The following is a 19083-nucleotide window of genomic DNA, read 5'->3' as shown; positions in this document are numbered from 1 at the left end:
TAGTTAGACTAGTAGACTAGAAAGTCATACATTGTATAATGGTATCTAAAAGATATATTGTAAATGTATATTCTCATATGTGCTTATTTATTCCATGTCAAAATGATAAGTGGGTAAATATTAAAAAGTCATTATTATATTCCATTGCACTTTTATTATTCAAAGGTAAAACTTTTTTTATTATATCTGAGTATCTTAGGCTGCTTTCCAACGAATTGGCGAATCCATATAGCATTATATTTTCGTAAATTTTACTAGAAAATAGAGATCTACCATTTAATTACATATTTTTTTGTTGGAAAACTGTCTCTATATGTCTAAGCTGTAAAAGTATAAATTATACAAATAAGTAGCATATTTAAAATTTATATTAGTAGGTGCCTTAAAAATAACAATTATTAGGTACTAAATGAATTTTACAATTACGATTATTTTCAAACCAATAGTATCGAAACATTCCAAAATCGATTATTTTCTAGTTTTATTTTTTAAATAAATGAAGTTCCTATGAAACTATACAATGGCAGTGTTCTACTTTATAACTGAAAATTAAATTTATTTTTTATATAAATCTATTCTTCCATGGGTACAGTCAAAGTCAAAAGATTAAAAATGATTATTATAAATTGTCGAAAAAGAATTTACAAAACGCAAGTTTATGACTTGAAATCAAAAGGTATGTATCACTGATGAAATCATAGAAAATATATTAATTTACTTCTCATTTTGACTGTACCAACCAAGTAAAAAATACATGATTAGGGACATAAATAGGTTACAAAGTGTCTAACATTTTGTCCAAACATTGATTAATTCGACTCGAGTCATTCTTTTCTATAAAATACCTTAAACTAAAAGTAAAGTAAATAAAACATAATAGGTACAAATACTTTACCTGCGTTAGGCCTCAAAATTACTCTAAGAAGTAAGCCTTAAATTCCGCCAGTAGAAACATTTATTTTTAATTTTACAATAAAAAAAGCTTTGAATTAAAGAAGCTTTGTATTGGGTTAATTTAACCCAAATTATAAATTTAATATTGAAATAACAGGCGCGGCTAAATAATTAGGATTTTTGTCGATAACCAAGTATGCCGCATTCACCAATCAACTTTCAGACCTTTTCGCCTTACATTTAAGTTTTATTTTACAAATTATATTGGTATTATTAAATGACAAATAAATCGGCATACCTACATTTAACAGGAATTTATGTAAAACATACTTACATAGCAACTGTACTTTTTATCTTAATAGCTATTTTAATTTCAGCAAGAGTGTTTTTGTGTGACTGACACGAACTTCAGAAACTATGTTCTCGAAATAGCCTAAAAAGCCGTTTGCTAAAAAATTTTGCTCTTATTTCCTCACATTCGTTTCAGTCACATAGCAAAAACTCTGCAGACATACTAAGCGTCACTACACAATACATTGAAGGTGCATCAAGGATTGCACCTGCACACACAACACGATGGGAATAAGAACCAGTCCATGAATATGCCTGCACAGTCATCGTTAGGGTCGTAAGCCAGCAGTCGATGCCATTTGTACTTCTGCTCGCAGCCGCAATCTCTCGTACATCTTGCTGTTGTGGTTTTACTGAAATTAACAGAAAGTTCTACATTAAAAATCTGACTTATATATGGAACTAGCCGTTTTCCCACAGTTTCGCCCGCGTTCTCTGGGAACTATTGCCCGTATCGGAATAAAATGTAGCCTATGTTACTCGCAGATAATGTAGCTTTATAATGGAGAATTTTTTAAAAAAGGTCCAGTCGTTTTTGAGTTTATCCATTACAAAAAATTTTTTTCTTCCTTATAATATGAACTGTACATTAAGGGCCAAATAGTATACATAATTGTAGCAGATTTGGAATTTTTCAATAATTATTTTGCAACTGTTCGCGACTGTACTGGCAATAGGAAGTGAGTGCAGTAGATACGAGTCAGAGCAATCTAGTTACTAATTGTTAACTTATATACAAGTAAATACGTGTTCAAAAACACGTAGGCATGCACCAAGGACAACTCATAAATAATACAACTCGAACACTGATGGAAAAGTACCCTTTTCCTCAAGTTCTTTCGTAACTTCAAAAACGAGGTTACAAGGTGATAATCAGATTACGTAAAGCGTATTTGAATGCAAGTTACCTGCAAGTCTCCTGATGTATCGCTTGCTCAAAATGCATCGTGTTCACGATGGCGCGAAGCTTTCTCGCCGAGTTGAGGGCCCAATATGGCGTCATTATCTCTGTCTTGCTTTCGCATGCGTCTACTCTGAAATTGTGAAATTACAAATCAGTTTTCCGGGTTGAAGGAATGTATATAGGTATGGTAGATACTTATGTGTGACTTTCAAGAATTCGTCGGTTATTTTTTCCGAAATGTAGCTAAGGAAACTAACCGTAGTTTCCTTAACAACCTGTATCTTTAATTTAGTTTTTACCTTAATTTTGTTGTAAGCAAATATTCCAACATGGGTTCAAACCAACAAAACAGTTGGTGATGATGATACTTGTATTTAACGCTTGGCTACTTCCCAAAGAATAAAGGGAGTTAGGTACAATTGCCAATTCTTTAAAGATTACTTTATAAAAATTAATGGTATAAATAATCCTTCGAACTCGGAAGAGGAAGATGTCCTGGACAGAGCGAAGTGGAAGAAGAAAATTCGGAAAGCGGACCTCACAAGTAACAAGACGGGATAAACACCCCACATTAAGGGTCCCGGGTCTCCTTTATCCATCATTGAACATCCGCTGTTTGTACGATTTTTTGACGATTTGAAGAAGAATAAGTGTGAAAAAAAATAAAATAATATACTTCACTCACCTGCCAGTATTATTAACCGCCTGAGCATCAGGCAGCTTAGTATTCGAGGCTTGTCGAACGTGTCTGAAGTACGAATCCCCGGTGGCATCGTGCATGTCTGGTACCCCCGGCGCTCTTCTCACTCTGTTCCCGGCGGGGGTGGTAAACGAACCGTACATTCGTTTTATTAACGCCTTGTTCTCGTCTATGAAGTTCTCGATTTTATCTCTGTAATTTGTAAAAAGTCGGTTAAAAATAGTTTTATTCAAGATTCGATTGTTCTCAAAGGGAACACTCCCTGCCATTAAATCATTTGTTTTCGAACTTTGTAAACAGGTTACTGACCAAGACTTTGACTTCCCTGGGTTTTCAATAGCTTTACGTTTTCCTAATCGTACTTGTAATTGGTTAGATGGGTCATGGCGAGGCAAGATGCTATCAGCAAGGTTTAAGAAGTGGATTGTATGTGCAAATTAAGCCATACATTGCATGTAGATCATGCTAAATCTTGTGTGATATAGAGCTAATGGTGGGTCCTCACCATACAGACTTTAACTTTGTACAATATCTGTAGGTGCGAACTTAAATCTGAGTAAAAATCTGTGAAATATGTGTAAAAGTCTGAGGTATAATGACAAGATGTTTGAGTAGAATTATTATTGGATCAGACTTGACGTTTTATTATATGGACTTATTTATGTATCGCAGACAAAATTCTATGATATGTGTGAAGTTGATGTCGTCCCACCATAATCCTACAAGCCATTTGTTCTACCCAGACAAAAAAACAGTTCATTGCTCTGCCCATAGACCATACTCACAATGGATAGGTGTTGCCAGCCGTAGGACAATACAACTGGAAGTTACGCTTCACGCATGGCACCCCTCTTATGATCTGACCTTGCAGCTCGTAGCCCAATGCTAAAGATAGCGCAGTCCACAGTATCTGGAAATAGTGATTAAAGTAATTAAATGCTTGTGGTAATTGACTTGTTCTAACAACTTTATTTATAATGTTATTTTTTTCTTCTAAGGATTAATTTATGTCTGATTCCGTACACGCGTAACTTAGATTTTGTTTCGATAAATTTGATGCCTACAACTCTGATTGGTGGGAGGACTCAAAAGATCGAGAGGTGTGGAGGCAAAATTTGGAGGCCTTTGCCCAGCAGTGGGACAGTACAGGCTAAGAAAAAAAAATAGATTGCTTTATTAGTCCTAAATGTCATTGGATCACAAGGGAACATTTAAGAGAAGCTTATCAATAATTATATTTTAGACTGTTAGGTCTGTTAGGAAAAGTGCAATAATAATGTAGGTACCTATACCAATTCAATAAATAGGTACCGATTCCTAAGTCGTAAAAATGTATATACCTAATGCCACTATTTAGATCTAGGTTGGGTGAAACCCGTTAGGTATACCTATATGTTTTAGTATTAGGTATGTATTCTAGCATTTAATTTATTAGAAATTAATTACAAACGAGGCGGATCTGAAAACCCATGTCCGGTTAGACCAGGAACAGAGTAAGCTGCGCAGTGACAGCCTGACGTAATAAAAACAAAAACTTTACTAAAACAATAATACTTATAACTAAGTAGTACGTAATTGTACTGCTATCAGCTGTTTCGATCTAACTGGGGTTTTTCAATGAACCTGAATTTGTTGCAATTATTTTTCGGTAGCGATTTTAATGAGAGGTTTTTTTCTATAGACTGAATTTGTGGCTGAAATCCAACTATGGAACCGATACCCTAACACTACTGAACTTATGTAAATGGAATTTGGCATAAGGATAGTCCAGAGCCTGAGATAAGACATAGGCAAACTGGTACCCCCGTTCTGGTTCCCGTTGCAATTAGTGGTTCTCCCAGGATACTGTTCGAACCGGGGGGAACAGCCTGTAGTTGGGAAAGCAAATATAAAATGGTACTAAAGAAACTACTCACGTGCGTAAATCACCCACATTAAATACTGCCTGCACAACAACTATGTGAACTAGGTACTTTGACTTATAAAACTCATTTCTAATACAGCGTCATTAATATCACAAACAAGGTGTGCACAGGAAATAATACAAGCAATAATTTATCTTCCCACTTAAAACAAATAAAAATCCACTCACGCTCAAGCAGAACAAATCCATGTCCGGTACAGTACCTACTGCTATTTTTAATTAATACGTCCTGCTACCACGGAGTGTACTAATTAACTGAACGGATTCCAAATAAAAAAAACAATAAACAGAAAAAATCACGTTTAACTCAAGTCGACCTTTACACACTGGATTATGTTCTCAAGATACGTCCGGCGATATACAATGCAAAAAAACCCTAAGTTTTCCGTCGCATTTTTCGTTTATACAGAAATATAAACCTTACGGCCTTACAGAGTGTAAAAAAAATAAAATTTAATTTTGCAATCCCCTATTGTTATTCTAGTTTATGCATAAAATGTGACTGACATAAAACATTCATTGAGATTCAAAATAGCCAGCGACACGACACGTACCCGTTCAGAATATTGAATTTCTCGTGCATGAATATCTACTTTATCATATTTAAATAAAAAAAAAATCGGTATACCTATGCATATTTATTGCAGTGATTTACAGTGAACTTATATTACGCAATATAAATGGGAAAATGGATCACGTGATTAATTTAGCAAGCGCTCGTTTAGCAATGCCAAAGTTATCCAGCATCATTTTAGACGCAACTGTGTCAATAACCTTGCATCGTACGAAATAAATTTACATACTGGCAAAAAAATATTATACATGCGAGGCGCCCGTCCTATGGCGCCTCAAGTTTGCGAATGATTTATGACACTTTATAGATCACTTTCGGACTGTTCCATTTATCAATGGCAAAGTTTTACAGGTGTAGCACGCTAAAATAATTATCTAGCTGAAGGTTTACGATGAACCATAAAAACTACTAGCTTTATTGCTTGGTTAATTGTAAGAAATATTCCCAGATTTGTAATTTCAATTTGTATATCTGCTAACGACCGTACAAAGGTCAAAATTAAATGAATTGAAAAAAATATGCTAATTTATTTTGTACTATAAGTGCATTACGAATTACTCAATATATCTTAAGATATGTGAGATGGTGTTTGTGCGGTGTAACTCAGTAAGTTGTTACTGGCGCGTAGAGCATTTAATTTAAAATTAAAATACTTGATTCTCGGTAGTCACTAGGTACGAGTAATCGATTTGTCATGTAACTTTGCACTTGATTTGTTGAGATTGAGAGTATTTTTTTCTTGTATTTCTTCAAAGAATATTTGGTGCGTGTTATGTAAAGAGTTTGAGGTTTTTAGCGCCGAGGTAGTTATTTATTCGTTTTATATTAGGTATTATTTCCTTTTTTTAAACCAGTTCGAAATAAGAATTTGATGGCGCCAGAATTCTCGCCCGTCACATACCTGCATTTAATTCTATAAATATGTAAGTTAGGCGTTTGTAATAAAATGCAAATACCATACTATTGTTTTAATGTTTTTGCCGCCAAAGCCATTCGCCACCTGCAACATTAGCCCAAAGAGCATTCATATCACGTTTTCTGTAATTTATCGATTCCTATTTGATAATCGATTGGCCTGTTTTGGTGTGCACTTAATAATTTACATAAACATAAATATTTAAACAACTTCCTATTTAATCAGCAATTAAGCTTTATGTATCTACTAATCGATAAAGTGATAATAAATTGTTATTAATTTCTTTATATTTGATGAGCGGCTATGCTCTGAAATTGCTAACTCGTAAGAGTTAAGGCCATTTAATTAAAATAAATGGCATATTGGAAGTTTATTGCTTACTAAAACGTCTTAGTTCATCTTTGAACCCCATCATCATCTTCTTGAAGGTTTTTCGGTAAAAGCTGGTAGATAGAGGTTGAAATTACAGAAATAAACAACAGCCAAAAAACAATAGATACCTACCTAGTGCAAACCTTCCGTGAATAGAATACGAATATGTAGGTATTGGAACAAAACAAAGCACTGAGTTTCCTATCTATGTCACCACTAGTAAAAAGCTTTAACCTCTTAATTACAAAATTGGACATCAATTAAACATGTCCCTTTAATTTTAATTGGATATTTCGAATGCACGTAGCACGTAGTTCGCCATATTGACGGCTACACGAATGTCTTGTAATTCTCGTCAATTCGAAGCACGTTCACCAATGACATTTTGATGTGACTCACGCAATTTACTTGAAACACAGAAATTTTATACGCTTATATGCGTTTGTATGACGGAGGTGTAGCGAGATTTTGCATTCTGATTCTCATACAATATAATCGTCACGTCGAGAAGCCAGAACTTAGAGGATAATACACCAATAATATTGTTCAGTTTCCACATGTACGTGCGAAGTTATTGACCGATTAATAGAGTAATAGGTTCGTTGAATGTAGCAAGGACACGCGGTGTCACGTAGGAAGACCGAAGCCCAGATGTATAGAACACCAAGTGAGGCTTCACGGAAAGATTTGGAGAGCTAAACTAGATAATTGGAGGAAGCTTATTCCTTGAGGCTCTTGAGAAAGGATTCATTGTGCCTATGCTTAACTCTGTTGTTCTAACCGCAAACCAGACACTTGGAAATGTGATGTTATTCGCGTGTTAAGGAACGATATGGACACATGATTTAGGAACGCTGGCTATCCTGAAAGTCATGTAGACTAACTACATAACTTTCAGGCTTTAGGCTTTAGACTTTTTTACATTCTCAACTATAAAGTTCTTTTAAGAAGTTTTCCAGAAACTAGCCCAAATGCAAGTGCTATTTACTGAGTACTCTGAGTAGTGAAAAGGTGACAGTGGCCAGAATCACGTTCTGCACCTAGTGACAACTAGAGAGAAGATCTTGGTCATTATCAGGCTTTATTTTAAAAATTGCTGAACCATTCGATGTTACGTGTTTAAAATTGTATCCATCTGATTCAACCGACCGCCAAGCTCAAATCTTTTTTAATCCAAACCGAAACTGCTGTAATAATGAAAAGGTGAACGCTCCACCCGTAATGGCAGTCAAATAAGGTTATAAATTATGGCGACAGCCTGCCGTGTATCATATAAATCCGTCACGATTTATATTTTATCGCGGAGACTGTAGAACCCACGCCCGTGACTCACTCTGACTTAGATCCAATGGTCGCTTCCAGCGGGCCTACGCTGTCGCAATTTTAATAAGGCACTGTATAAATAATGGCATTAGAGGAAATGTAGTAGCGGATTATATAGCAGATAAACCTGCCTTATTTGAGCTTTTTGTTTTGGATTTCTATTTTGCAGCTCTCCCATTCATTTGGCATGTAGGGTCTTTCGAATAGGATCTTACTTATGCGTCTAAGAGTCTGCTTGATTCCACCACCGTATTTCTTCTTAGGTCCAGTTATTTTATAAGATCTACTGAATAGAAACCTAAAGAAGTGCTTTGGATTTTATTATCCGTCTTCTTTAGATGTCGAAAACATTCAAATTTATTCTTTTGCGTCGTAAAAATTAGCAACGAATGAAACTACCCTCTGGTACCTTACACACGTGACCAGCGCGGATTCCAATTATTGGAAACTCGCCCCTATTGTTATAGCGAGTCGTGAGTCATTTGTTACTGGTGTGGTTAGTCGACAAGGGTCAGAGTGCTGTGTACATTGCAAGGCGTAACGTACCTACCACTTCGGGTGTTGACTCTGCTCTTGTGCCGATGTTTCTACATGCAATTAGCACCATACATTACGTAGTCACAAACATTGTTTAGTAAACGTTATCACAATGCTGTAGGAACTGAATGGCCGAAATATGTTTGGTGTAATATTTTGGATGGTTTTAGAATAAATAGAAGATAGAAGTAGGTTCATACGCCTCGGATACGTCAAATAGGTATACATATATTATGTACTTCTAACACAAAGAATTTCTCATTGATCTGAAACTTGCATTAAATTGAAATATTATTGCAGTAGTCTTCAATATGAAACTTTTGACATGGCAACCCAAAAAATGCAAATTCAAATAATGCACTAAACTAGCCGACCAAGGTTTCAAATTAAATTAATAAACTAAAAACTACATTGCATTATTCAACATTTTGCAACCGTAATAATGCCATACAAATTCATTTATTCAGATTTATAAAGAGAAAAAAACCGTTTAAAAACAATGCAATCTTAGACGCCATTGCGTCTGAGTTGCAAACTAAAGATTGATATTTGTGAAATGCACGTATAATTACTATACAATGTAGTCTCAACAAATAAAGGCATATTATGTTGTACGGTATTTGTCTTAGTTTTTACAGACATCGTTTTAATTAATCGATAATTATGTAGGTCAAGACTTAATAGGTATTTTAGATATTCTAGGGGATAAATGCACATTAAACTATAATAACTGCTATAAATAAGTACTTATTTTCTAAGTGTCAAGAATATAGCTTGTGGTGTTTTTTATGGAAAATTATCAGACGTGAGAAAGTGTTAGACTCTTACTGACTAAAACCCATCATGTTCCTTCTCAAGCCTTTTATGTACCTCGGCCACGGTAACTCTATCAACTATCCCGCAGATGAAGTGCTCTGAGCAAGAAGTATTTTACCTAACAATAAATAAAGCCTACATTTAGGTACAGGAAACGCGCCACCTACAACTTTAAAATAAACCGTTGGATACAAAACCCTCGCCCACAGCTTCATTGTGAATTATGCAATATTTTATTTATCTCGAGCCTTCGGAAACGTGACGAACAATCATTTGTTTTGTCCCAACGCAAATAATGCAGGTTTGTTTAACCCAGCTATGACAATTTTCATTTGTTTAAATCATTCGGAGACTTCGTAGTTAAGCTCACACTACTATTTGCTTATACCATAAATACGCAGTAATTACCTCTTTGTCCACACGTAGTATGCAAACAATTTATTAAGAATTGTTTAAGCCTATACTGTTGATTAAAATTGCCTTGTTAATTTATTTCACTAATGAATTTGGTATTTTAAAATGTTATTCCAATGACATGGTAATATCTTACCCTATTTAACCAAGCCACAGTAATGACAGTCTAGAGATCTATCGTCATCAGCCTTTTTGTCCCACTGTAAGGCACAAGCCTCTTCTCATTCAGAGAGGGCATGAGCTTTAATCACCAAGTTTGCTCACAACGGAAATGCGATCTCAGATTTTAAAGTACAATAAAATTTTCCTTAAGAAGTTTTACTTCTGGTTTACTCGGTCTTTGTGATTCAAAATATTTTAAGAAAGGACACATCACGATGAAAATTGGATCTCGATCCGCTGGATCCCGAAAATTAGTCAACACAAATTCTGTATTATACTAGAAACTTACAGGTATTTGGTAGAAGGAGCCATTGTTGATGGTCTTATATGACGTCAAAGGTACCACAGGTACTGAGCCGTTGCGCAGTAGTATGGGACCCTGAAGCGGAGTCACTGAAGGCTGCCCTGAATCTGGAAAACAAACATGAAAATATTTTGTTATTTTTATTGGTGGGTTGAAATTAACGTTAATCTTACCTAGGGAATTTAATTTCGTACAAGTTTTCAAAGAAGGTTCCCAAAGGACATGGTAAATATATTTCACATATTAAAATACCGAAACTAAGCGACTAACAGCTTCCAAAAACAAAATGGAGGTACCAAACTTACATAACTAAAAACCGCAAGCATCAGACAGCTTGAGAAATTAAGAAATTATAGAGCAATTTGTATCGCATCATCTGTCTGACACCGACGCCAACCGTCGTGCGCATACGCATACGATTAGTTGTAAAACAACATAATTTCATCACGCTGTCTCGAAGGTGCGTCACCAAATCCAGGTCATGTTACGAAACGGCTAATCTTCTACAAGTTAAGGCCAAGCTTCAATGGCCTAGTGGATATGAGTAAGTATCGTTTGCTTTTGAACTCCTGCGCAGCTAAATTGAATCACTCAAGCGCTGCAACGACTATGGGGTAAAGTAAGCTTTTCTGTGTGTCTATTTTATTCTTGCAGATTAGAAGAATCTACACTTGCTTAGCAGGTAGGTAGGTATGGCTACCTAGTATAGTGGCCTATAATAAAGGAAAATGAGCTGCTTTAAATTAATCTGGAATGAAGATTTAAATTTAGCTGTCACTAACATAATTGTCTTGGTTATGCTAATATTATATAACAGATCTTCTGGTAAGAAAGGTTTTTATCTAGAGGCACCTAGTTAAATAGTTCCTTCTTTATATTACTTTTGACATCGTCTCTGTGGTGTATGCAACTATTGTTTATACTTTCTATGACGAAAGATTCTCTGTTTATTACATTTTCAAAGCAAATCATAAGCATGCATTTATTTATGATCATTACTTATAACAGTTTAACGATTCTAAGCCCGTAACATGTGTTAAATAGTTAATTTATACAGATAAGATGTTAATTAGAGAAATACAAGACCTTAAAACTATAATGGCCATTTTCAACGACATGTTAAGAATGGTAAATAATATAGAAGGTCCTATTATAGAACCCTGTGGAACACCTAGCGTTTTCAAGCATGTGCATTAAAATGTAATAGACTGTAACTGATGGTTATCAATTTTATGTGTTTTAGCGACATTAGCAATTTGTGAAGTAGTGAAGTACGTCATTCTAACGTAAATACAAGGAGATACAGAAAAAAACTACACGTGTATAGCCAAAAAGCATACACATTGAAGGAAAACTATTATTCAAGCGTAATATTGTCCAACTTAGCTACAACATAACAAAAAGATTGGAGATTAGAAAATTTGAAAGCGAATAAAGATGCGACTTACAAAATTTTACCAGGCGATGACACCCTAACATTGCTTCTACTAATTTAAATTAGAATAAGTTAGAGCGTAGATGTAGAAAAGCAGTAATAAAAGATAGCACTACATCTGTTTCATGACACTAAACATTTTTAAGTCGGCATCTTATAACTAAAACTTTAACAGCCTCCATGGAACCAACTGCAATCAATTTAACACCACTATCATAATCATTATCTCAATAAAACCGTTTGTTTTCAATATTCAATGAAATTGAAATACATATTTCTTAAAAGCATGCCCATTAACGACCAGAGCTTACTCACGACTTGTGAACTAGATACGGCATAAACTAGTTTACAGATTTATCATATAAAACGTAATAATTGTGCAGTGAATAAGGGTTTGGCAGCCGACGTTGATTTTGATAAATCAGAGTAGATATCTGGTAGTTTCAAGATAAGGGTACAAACTACAGATACATTATTTTTAAAAGTAAAATTGTAGGTGATTTAGGATTCAAAAACAGCTTAATCTCGAAGGTTTACTGGGTGTTTGAGCGGGAATCATTATGACGGCTTATGTTTAACTTACCACCAGATATAGTACCTCATAACGGACAAAAATAGTAAATGCTCACCAGAATAAAACTCGCATTTTAATGTAATAAATTATAACTAAAGTTTTAATATCTCGCTGTCTATGTAAGCAAGATAAAAATGTTATTGTGAACACCATGTTATTAGATAATTAAAATAGAGAGTATGTTAAGGTGTAAAGGTTATAATTTTACGTGAAAATGCTGTTTCAATTTTGGTGATCATTTACTATCTTTGTCTCTTATGCATATGTTGCTATACCTGGTGTTAAGTTAAACATAAGTAGCTATACCTACATTTAGAATTATTACTAAGTATTTCATCAAAATTTGTAACGGGTACGTAGACTTATGCTAATCAGTTATGATTTGCTAAGTTAAAGCGTTTTAAATGAACCCAAAAGTTAAATCCATGCAAATTGAGAGGTCACGGATCAAAATCATGATTATAATCAAAATAAACTTAAGTTACTTGAACAGGTTAAGTACTAAAACGTGCATCACTGCAAGCGTTGATCAAATAAACGCTAACGAGCTTTTATTTTAAATGTAACAATTCCTGATACATGATATATAAAACAATAGTAAATAATTAAAACTAATTGATTTCACTATATCATCAGCCAGTTTTAAATTAATCACCTTCAGTTTCAGTTTAGCACAATGACTTAACGTGTATTAAGTAAGCATCATGTACAAAGATTAATTATGTTAAAACTATGAATGCTTCACCGAACGCATGCATGTCTAAATGTAATCATGGCTGCATTTTTCTAAAGGCCTAAGAGACTGGCCAGCTCATTAGTGACACTCTTGTGATAAACGCGAGGCAGCGAGGCTGATTACAGGGACGAGGAAGACCAGTGGGGCCCGCCAGGACCAAAGCCTGCCGGGGCTGCGGGATTGTTCGAAAGAGTTACCGCGGCCCTGACCCTTTATGTATAAAGGGCTTCAGAAAGAACATGATGGGTTTTAGTCAGCAAGAGTATCTGACACTTCCCCACGCTGATAACCTACAGCGGTCATGTGATGATTTCCCATAAAAAAGGGGCTGTCACCGTCCCGTGCGCACCTGGTATCAATGGGAGTGTCACTAGCAAATAAATGCAAAATGCGAAATGCTGGCCTAGTAGAGGCCAGCATTTTGCATGACTTTTTCATCCTTTATGGCATGGCAATGCTTGCTATCCCGTAACTACTAGGGCGGGGTTACGGGATTATATCCCCAATAATTCTCTAGGAATGATTGCATTTGGTACAACCTATAGGTGATCGGCATTCAGCAGAGAACAAAGAACAGAACAGGACACTAGAATGTTTATTGCCATTGAACTTATTTATTATGAACGCTCAGTCGTGACTGTCGCTCTTATACTAGCTCAGTAGTTTGGTTTCGCTCTTGTTAGGTTTCGTCAATATTTCGTGATCTTATATTTGGAGTTCGGTTTACTTTGAGTCATCCATTTGTGCGTTCGTTAAAGTGATAGTAGGTGCAGGTTCGACAGCTTAACGTGCACTCTATTGTCAAAGCACAGGTCTATCATCTCCATCTTTTAGGGTCTTATGTTTCTTAAAATCTTAATCTGATTTACTACCGACTCAAGACTGGATACCGGGACCCCAGTCATGGCAATTCAGCTTGCGCCTACCTACTAGACAAAACACGATGCAATAATATAGCAAACGTCAGACTTACACTAAGATTTAATATCATAGATCATTTATTTACATTTTGCTCCACTGCCAGACAGTAAACAAATTGCATATGTCTTTTATACTGTCACCATAACTAACAGCAATGATATATATCTGTTTAATATCGTAAATGTATGCAATAACAATATTAAGTGTATTATACGAGTATAAAGATTGACCTTCATATTGAACTTGGTCGTAAAAAGGGCTCTTTATGTTGGACATAATGACAGACAGCCATATAATAAGTGATAACTGTGATAAGTAGAGTCTGAGTAAAACTTCCGGAGTTGTTGCGTTTTCCTTTCTAAGGGTAATTGCAGACGCGCCACTTTTAGTGTCTTGCGATACTTTTAGTGTCTGAGAATAATGACCTAATCAATTTAAATAATTTATTTGTGTTAATAGGATTCATAATACACTTTAAACTGACAATATTTAAAAACAATATGAGGCTAGAGATATAATAAAGACTTGAAATGTGTCGAAGCTACATAGTCAGCTTTTCGTAGACCTTATGGTCTATGTGTTGAGCATTGACAGAATGTTTTACTGAATTGCAATTTTATTACCAAAACAAAGAACACTGAATCTTTTGGCGGAGTTTATTGCTAAAATGAGCAATTTAGAATCAGCATTTAAAAGTCGCGACACAATCGCATAATACCTACACCTTAAAGTAGCGTGTCTGCGTAAGTCTTTAGCCCTAATAATTGATCAATTAAAAATTAATTGAACTGTAAACATATAATTTATGACATTAACTGTAACAGTGGGTTTTATTAAACGACTTCTTGTTTGAATCAAGTAATTAAATAGAGCAAAAAATAATACTATTGTGTACTTAGTACTCCAAGCTACCGTCAAGCTATTTTTATAGTTCATGCTTTCTTTCCCACTCTATTGTGTATCTAAAAAGATATGTATCTTTACATAAGATTATTGTGATATTATGCCTTTTAAAGTCCCGGACCACGAAGACGGTTCTCTAGAAACTGCCTTCGGCAGTGGATGTACGGTGATACACAGATAAGTATGATAAATAAAACCAAGCAAGTATACGATTATTAGAGATTAGATAGAAGAAAATAAATGTATGTAATGTTAAGTATACAAAACTAGCAATTTTGGACAGAGTAGAATGTTCGTAATATCAATTATTATCTGCATCATATCAATCGACTAATCTCCTAAGAACGCGAAAATTTTTATGAGAAAATTAAAGCCATCATTATGCTGACCGCATCACGTGATCTTTAACCTCGCAGCTTGACCTATGAGATCAATAAAGACCATCCAAACTAATCCAAATCCAAACTAATATCCAAACTAATATTATAAATGCGAAAGTAACTCTGTCTGTCTGTCTGTCTGTCTTTCTGTCTGTCTGTCTGTCTTTTCTTCACGCCTAAACTACTGAACTGATTTGTGTGAAATTTGGTACAGACATAGTTTGAAACTTGAGAAAGGACATAGGATAGTTTTTATTACAAAAAAAAATAAAAATAAAATTATTCCGGACATATAGCGCCATCTATTGGTCAAATCAAAAATCTGCTGGTAGTCACTAATCCACGCGAACGAAGTTGCGGGCAAAAGCTAGTTTCATCTATAAATGGTGCAATTCTTTTTCCGTTCTGTGAACATTGAGACTCGAGAGGCCTAATAATAATCAGTCGTATTCCGACCTCGCTTTAGTTAACGATATATATTTCTCAATGTCACTTAATTTCCACACGAAAATAAATTAACATTTAGAGATTACTAACGCCGATCGGAAACAGACAATCGACATAACTTATGTCAGTCAGATAATTAAAAGGTTTCATAGATAGGCCTAAGAATTGAATTAAGAATTGTTGGGGGGAATTATCACTATGGTATTTTCTTTGTCCCTTGTTGTAATTGTCCCGTTGGCCAAGTCACAAGCTACTGCATTTCATGGAATCTCAGGTTCGGGTGTAACACCTCGGTGCACGGGGAGTACCTACATAAATTCCTTCAACACCAGGTTTTTCTGTAATTACTGAAACAAGTTCCTGATCAAATAGGGTCTCTCCAAGAATCACTAGAAGTCATGACGATTAAACTCGCAACTAATATTTTAAAAGTGAAAGTAACTCTGTCTGTCTGTCTTTTCTTCACGCCTAAACTATTGAACCGATTTGTGTGAAATTTGGTACAGACATTTTGGAACTTGAGAAAGGACATAGGATAGCTTTTATTGCAAAGAAATATAAAAATAAAATTTATTCCGGACATATAGCGCCGTCTATTGGTCAAACCAAAAAAGTCACTATTCCACGCGAACGAAGTCGCGGGCAAAAGCTAGTATACATATAATATCCGGTCTCAAAAACTTAACAAAGTGCTATTTAAGCTAATGACACGTTCCATCGTCAATCCATATTTAATCAAAAATGATTTATTTGACATAACACGTCATCATTGTAACGTCTTAATAATTACTCGAGTTTCGGAATGATTTTATTATTTTTTGTGACTGAATTAGGTCATCAACCCAATATAGTTTATTTTCCGTTCCATTTGTCCAAATGCTAAGAAATAAGTCATGTTTAAATATGGAACATTTGTCGATGACGGGTCAGGTTTATACTTAATTTGTTTGTTAATCAAAGGTTAAACTTTGGCTATCAGACTGAATAACGTAAGAAGTCGTAAGCACGAGATTTGTTTCTGTTGCGTTACGAATTGCATTAAAAATAACGTAAACGATACATACAACGTGTACTTCTACTGAACCGATTTGAAAAATTCTTTCGCAGTTGAAAAACTCCACTTTTCCCGAGTAACATACGATATATAGACTATATTTTATCCCGGTACCGGCAGTAATTCCCACAGGACACGGGTGTAACCCTGGTAAAACAGCTAATAGAAGTATTATTTGATTGTCATTTTTTTCTAAAACTTTTGGACAAGGAAGGTGTGGACTGATTCTACCTGTGGTGTCAAAATGCTAAGTAGTATAGACCTATTCCCCACACTCGGATCGGTATTTTCCTTGGCTCCAAACATCTATGCACCAAATATCATTTACATCGGTTCAGTAGTTAAGAAAGAATTATTTTTGCATTATTAGTTTTAGGTAATGAGTAAAGATTGAAGTCCAAAGTAGCCAACTGATGCTACAGTCATTTAAAGAGAACTTTATACATAGATCAAGACCACAAGATCCAACTTTACATTGTTTCCCAGCACCAACTGTGACTAACACGGCATTTTACACACAAACATTTTATTCCAGTAGTCGATACTTAAAGCTTGATTCAATTCACAATTCAATACCTACAGTGTTATAGAACATAGAACACAAAGAAACTGGTCCAGCTATAACCTAATGTAAGGTCGGTATTTGAAAGGGCTGTCTGGATTTATGCGTTTAATTTTCGTTGGCACCGAGGACTTTGGGCTTAGATAAAGTAGACGACTCATGTTTAAGAGTACATACTACTTAGTCGGCCGATAGGTTCATTAATCAGTATGTAGATGAATAGTGGTATGTACATTACGCAGGTCAGGTATTTAGCCGGTATCAGCCCGACTGGAATATAGTTTAAAAAACACGCTTTTTATTGCATATTGTCATCAGAACTCAGAGCCTGTGCATAATTTCATCCTAATCGAAGACCGGGATGTGGGTCAAATTAAGATTCTAAGATTTTCTTACATAGTTGTAGCGTGTTAAAAATAAGTTTTTGCCTACCATCGATCAACTGTCGGCCGACTGTTTAGTCTGCTATGTGCTCTTAAGGTACCAAGTGGGTTTTGTTGTGAGTAGCCGCTGATTAATACGACACAGTTGTGCTAAAGTCAAATTTCGTTTAACTGCAATCAGTCAAGAAAGAGGTGAAGGTACCAGTTAAGATGAGGCTTTTCAAACGCAGCAAAAAAGGGAAATAGATCTTGTGACGATCAAATGAATTTCATCACAAGGCAGTAGACCACATTTTTGAAAAGAAGACTTATAGCATAAGATATCAGGCGTATTTCTGCTTAGCCTAAGCAGAAATACGCCTGATATAAGTTTATTACACAGGGTAGCAAAAAAGGGTAACCTTCCCAAAATGAAAAATATCACTTACAGAAATCTAGGGATGTCATCCTGTCTCGGTAAAACTGAAGCACGGTAAATAACTCTTAACACTTAAAACAACACTTAATTTTTTCACGCACGATGTTCAATATTTCACGACTATGCTAAAAAGAATAGCGCCTCTAGGTAGCATATAATCAAAAGTTTAAATCTTAAAATTATCGGCGAAAATGTTGCCATTCACGCGCCCCTCTTGCGCATATTACGAGATTCTACTCTTTATGACGAAACTACTAGCCAAACACTTACATAAACAATACATATGATTCGGTGCTAAAAAGATACATGATGGTAACTTAAGGACAAATTTTGATAGTCGGATCCTATGTGGATAATATCTTTTAAGATACAAATAAGTACCTAAGTGTATTACAAATGATAGTTTGTGAGGACATCGCATCGTTATAACAGCTGAACCTAATGAGATGAAATGTATGTAGTAGATTGAATTGAAGCATGAGATGGTTTTACTGTGAAATATCAAAATAAATACTACTGCGATACCTTAAAGATTCTTCCATGTATCCGAAAAAAACTGATTGAAATGCAAAGCGTTATAAAACTGTAAACAAATAAGACCAGATTCAAGTTAACGAACCATAGACAGACGTATTTTTTTGCACACAGATAAGACGTCATGACGATTAAAATATCACTTACAAGTACAATACTAGGTCCATATAAAAGCCAAATTTTTTGACAGTGTTCTCATTTACAGTACCTACCTATAAATGCCAAGTTAAGGCGAGGAAGTGGTCAACAATAATTCCATAACCGGCACGCGCATCTAAGGCGCCAAAAGGGGTCGGAGCGTCTGAGCGGGGCGAGGATAACAATACGCGCGCTAGCTTATAACTAAAAGTCGTAAGCGACAAAATGGTTTTGTAATTTTATTATTTAGAAATGATAATTTGATAAAAAATCCTACTACAATTTTAAAGAGTATGTATATACTCAACTACTAAAAAAGTTAAGAGGCTTTAATCGGTCCCGTTTGCCCATAATATGTGAATCTCTTTTTAAAAAGAGGTATGTTTGATATATTTTTCTCTGTTATA

The 19083-nt window shown here is 35.1% G+C and overlaps 1 protein-coding gene across 1 annotated transcript in view; it reads right to left on the bottom strand.

Moving 5' to 3' along the window:
• Positions 1-119: 119 nt before the first annotated feature.
• The window catches only part of LOC110379240 (protein spaetzle 3), a 37378-nt gene continuing 18414 nt past the window's right edge, over positions 120-19083 (bottom strand). The window contains exons 3-7 of the mRNA XM_021338833.3: positions 10177-10298; positions 3635-3759; positions 2835-3041; positions 2154-2279; positions 120-1598 (exon numbers count right to left, since the gene is read on the bottom strand). Of these exons, the coding sequence (XP_021194508.2) occupies positions 1442-1598; positions 2154-2279; positions 2835-3041; positions 3635-3759; positions 10177-10298 (737 nt within the window). The 3' untranslated portion in view covers positions 120-1441. The remainder of the gene's footprint in view (positions 1599-2153; positions 2280-2834; positions 3042-3634; positions 3760-10176; positions 10299-19083) is intronic.

This window comes from Helicoverpa armigera, chromosome 18, assembly GCF_030705265.1.
Source record: "Helicoverpa armigera isolate CAAS_96S chromosome 18, ASM3070526v1, whole genome shotgun sequence".
Classification (NCBI taxonomy): Eukaryota; Metazoa; Arthropoda; class Insecta; order Lepidoptera; family Noctuidae; genus Helicoverpa; species Helicoverpa armigera.
The sequence above is the reverse complement of the archived record's forward strand: the minus strand, read 5'-3'. Positions and strand labels throughout refer to the sequence as shown.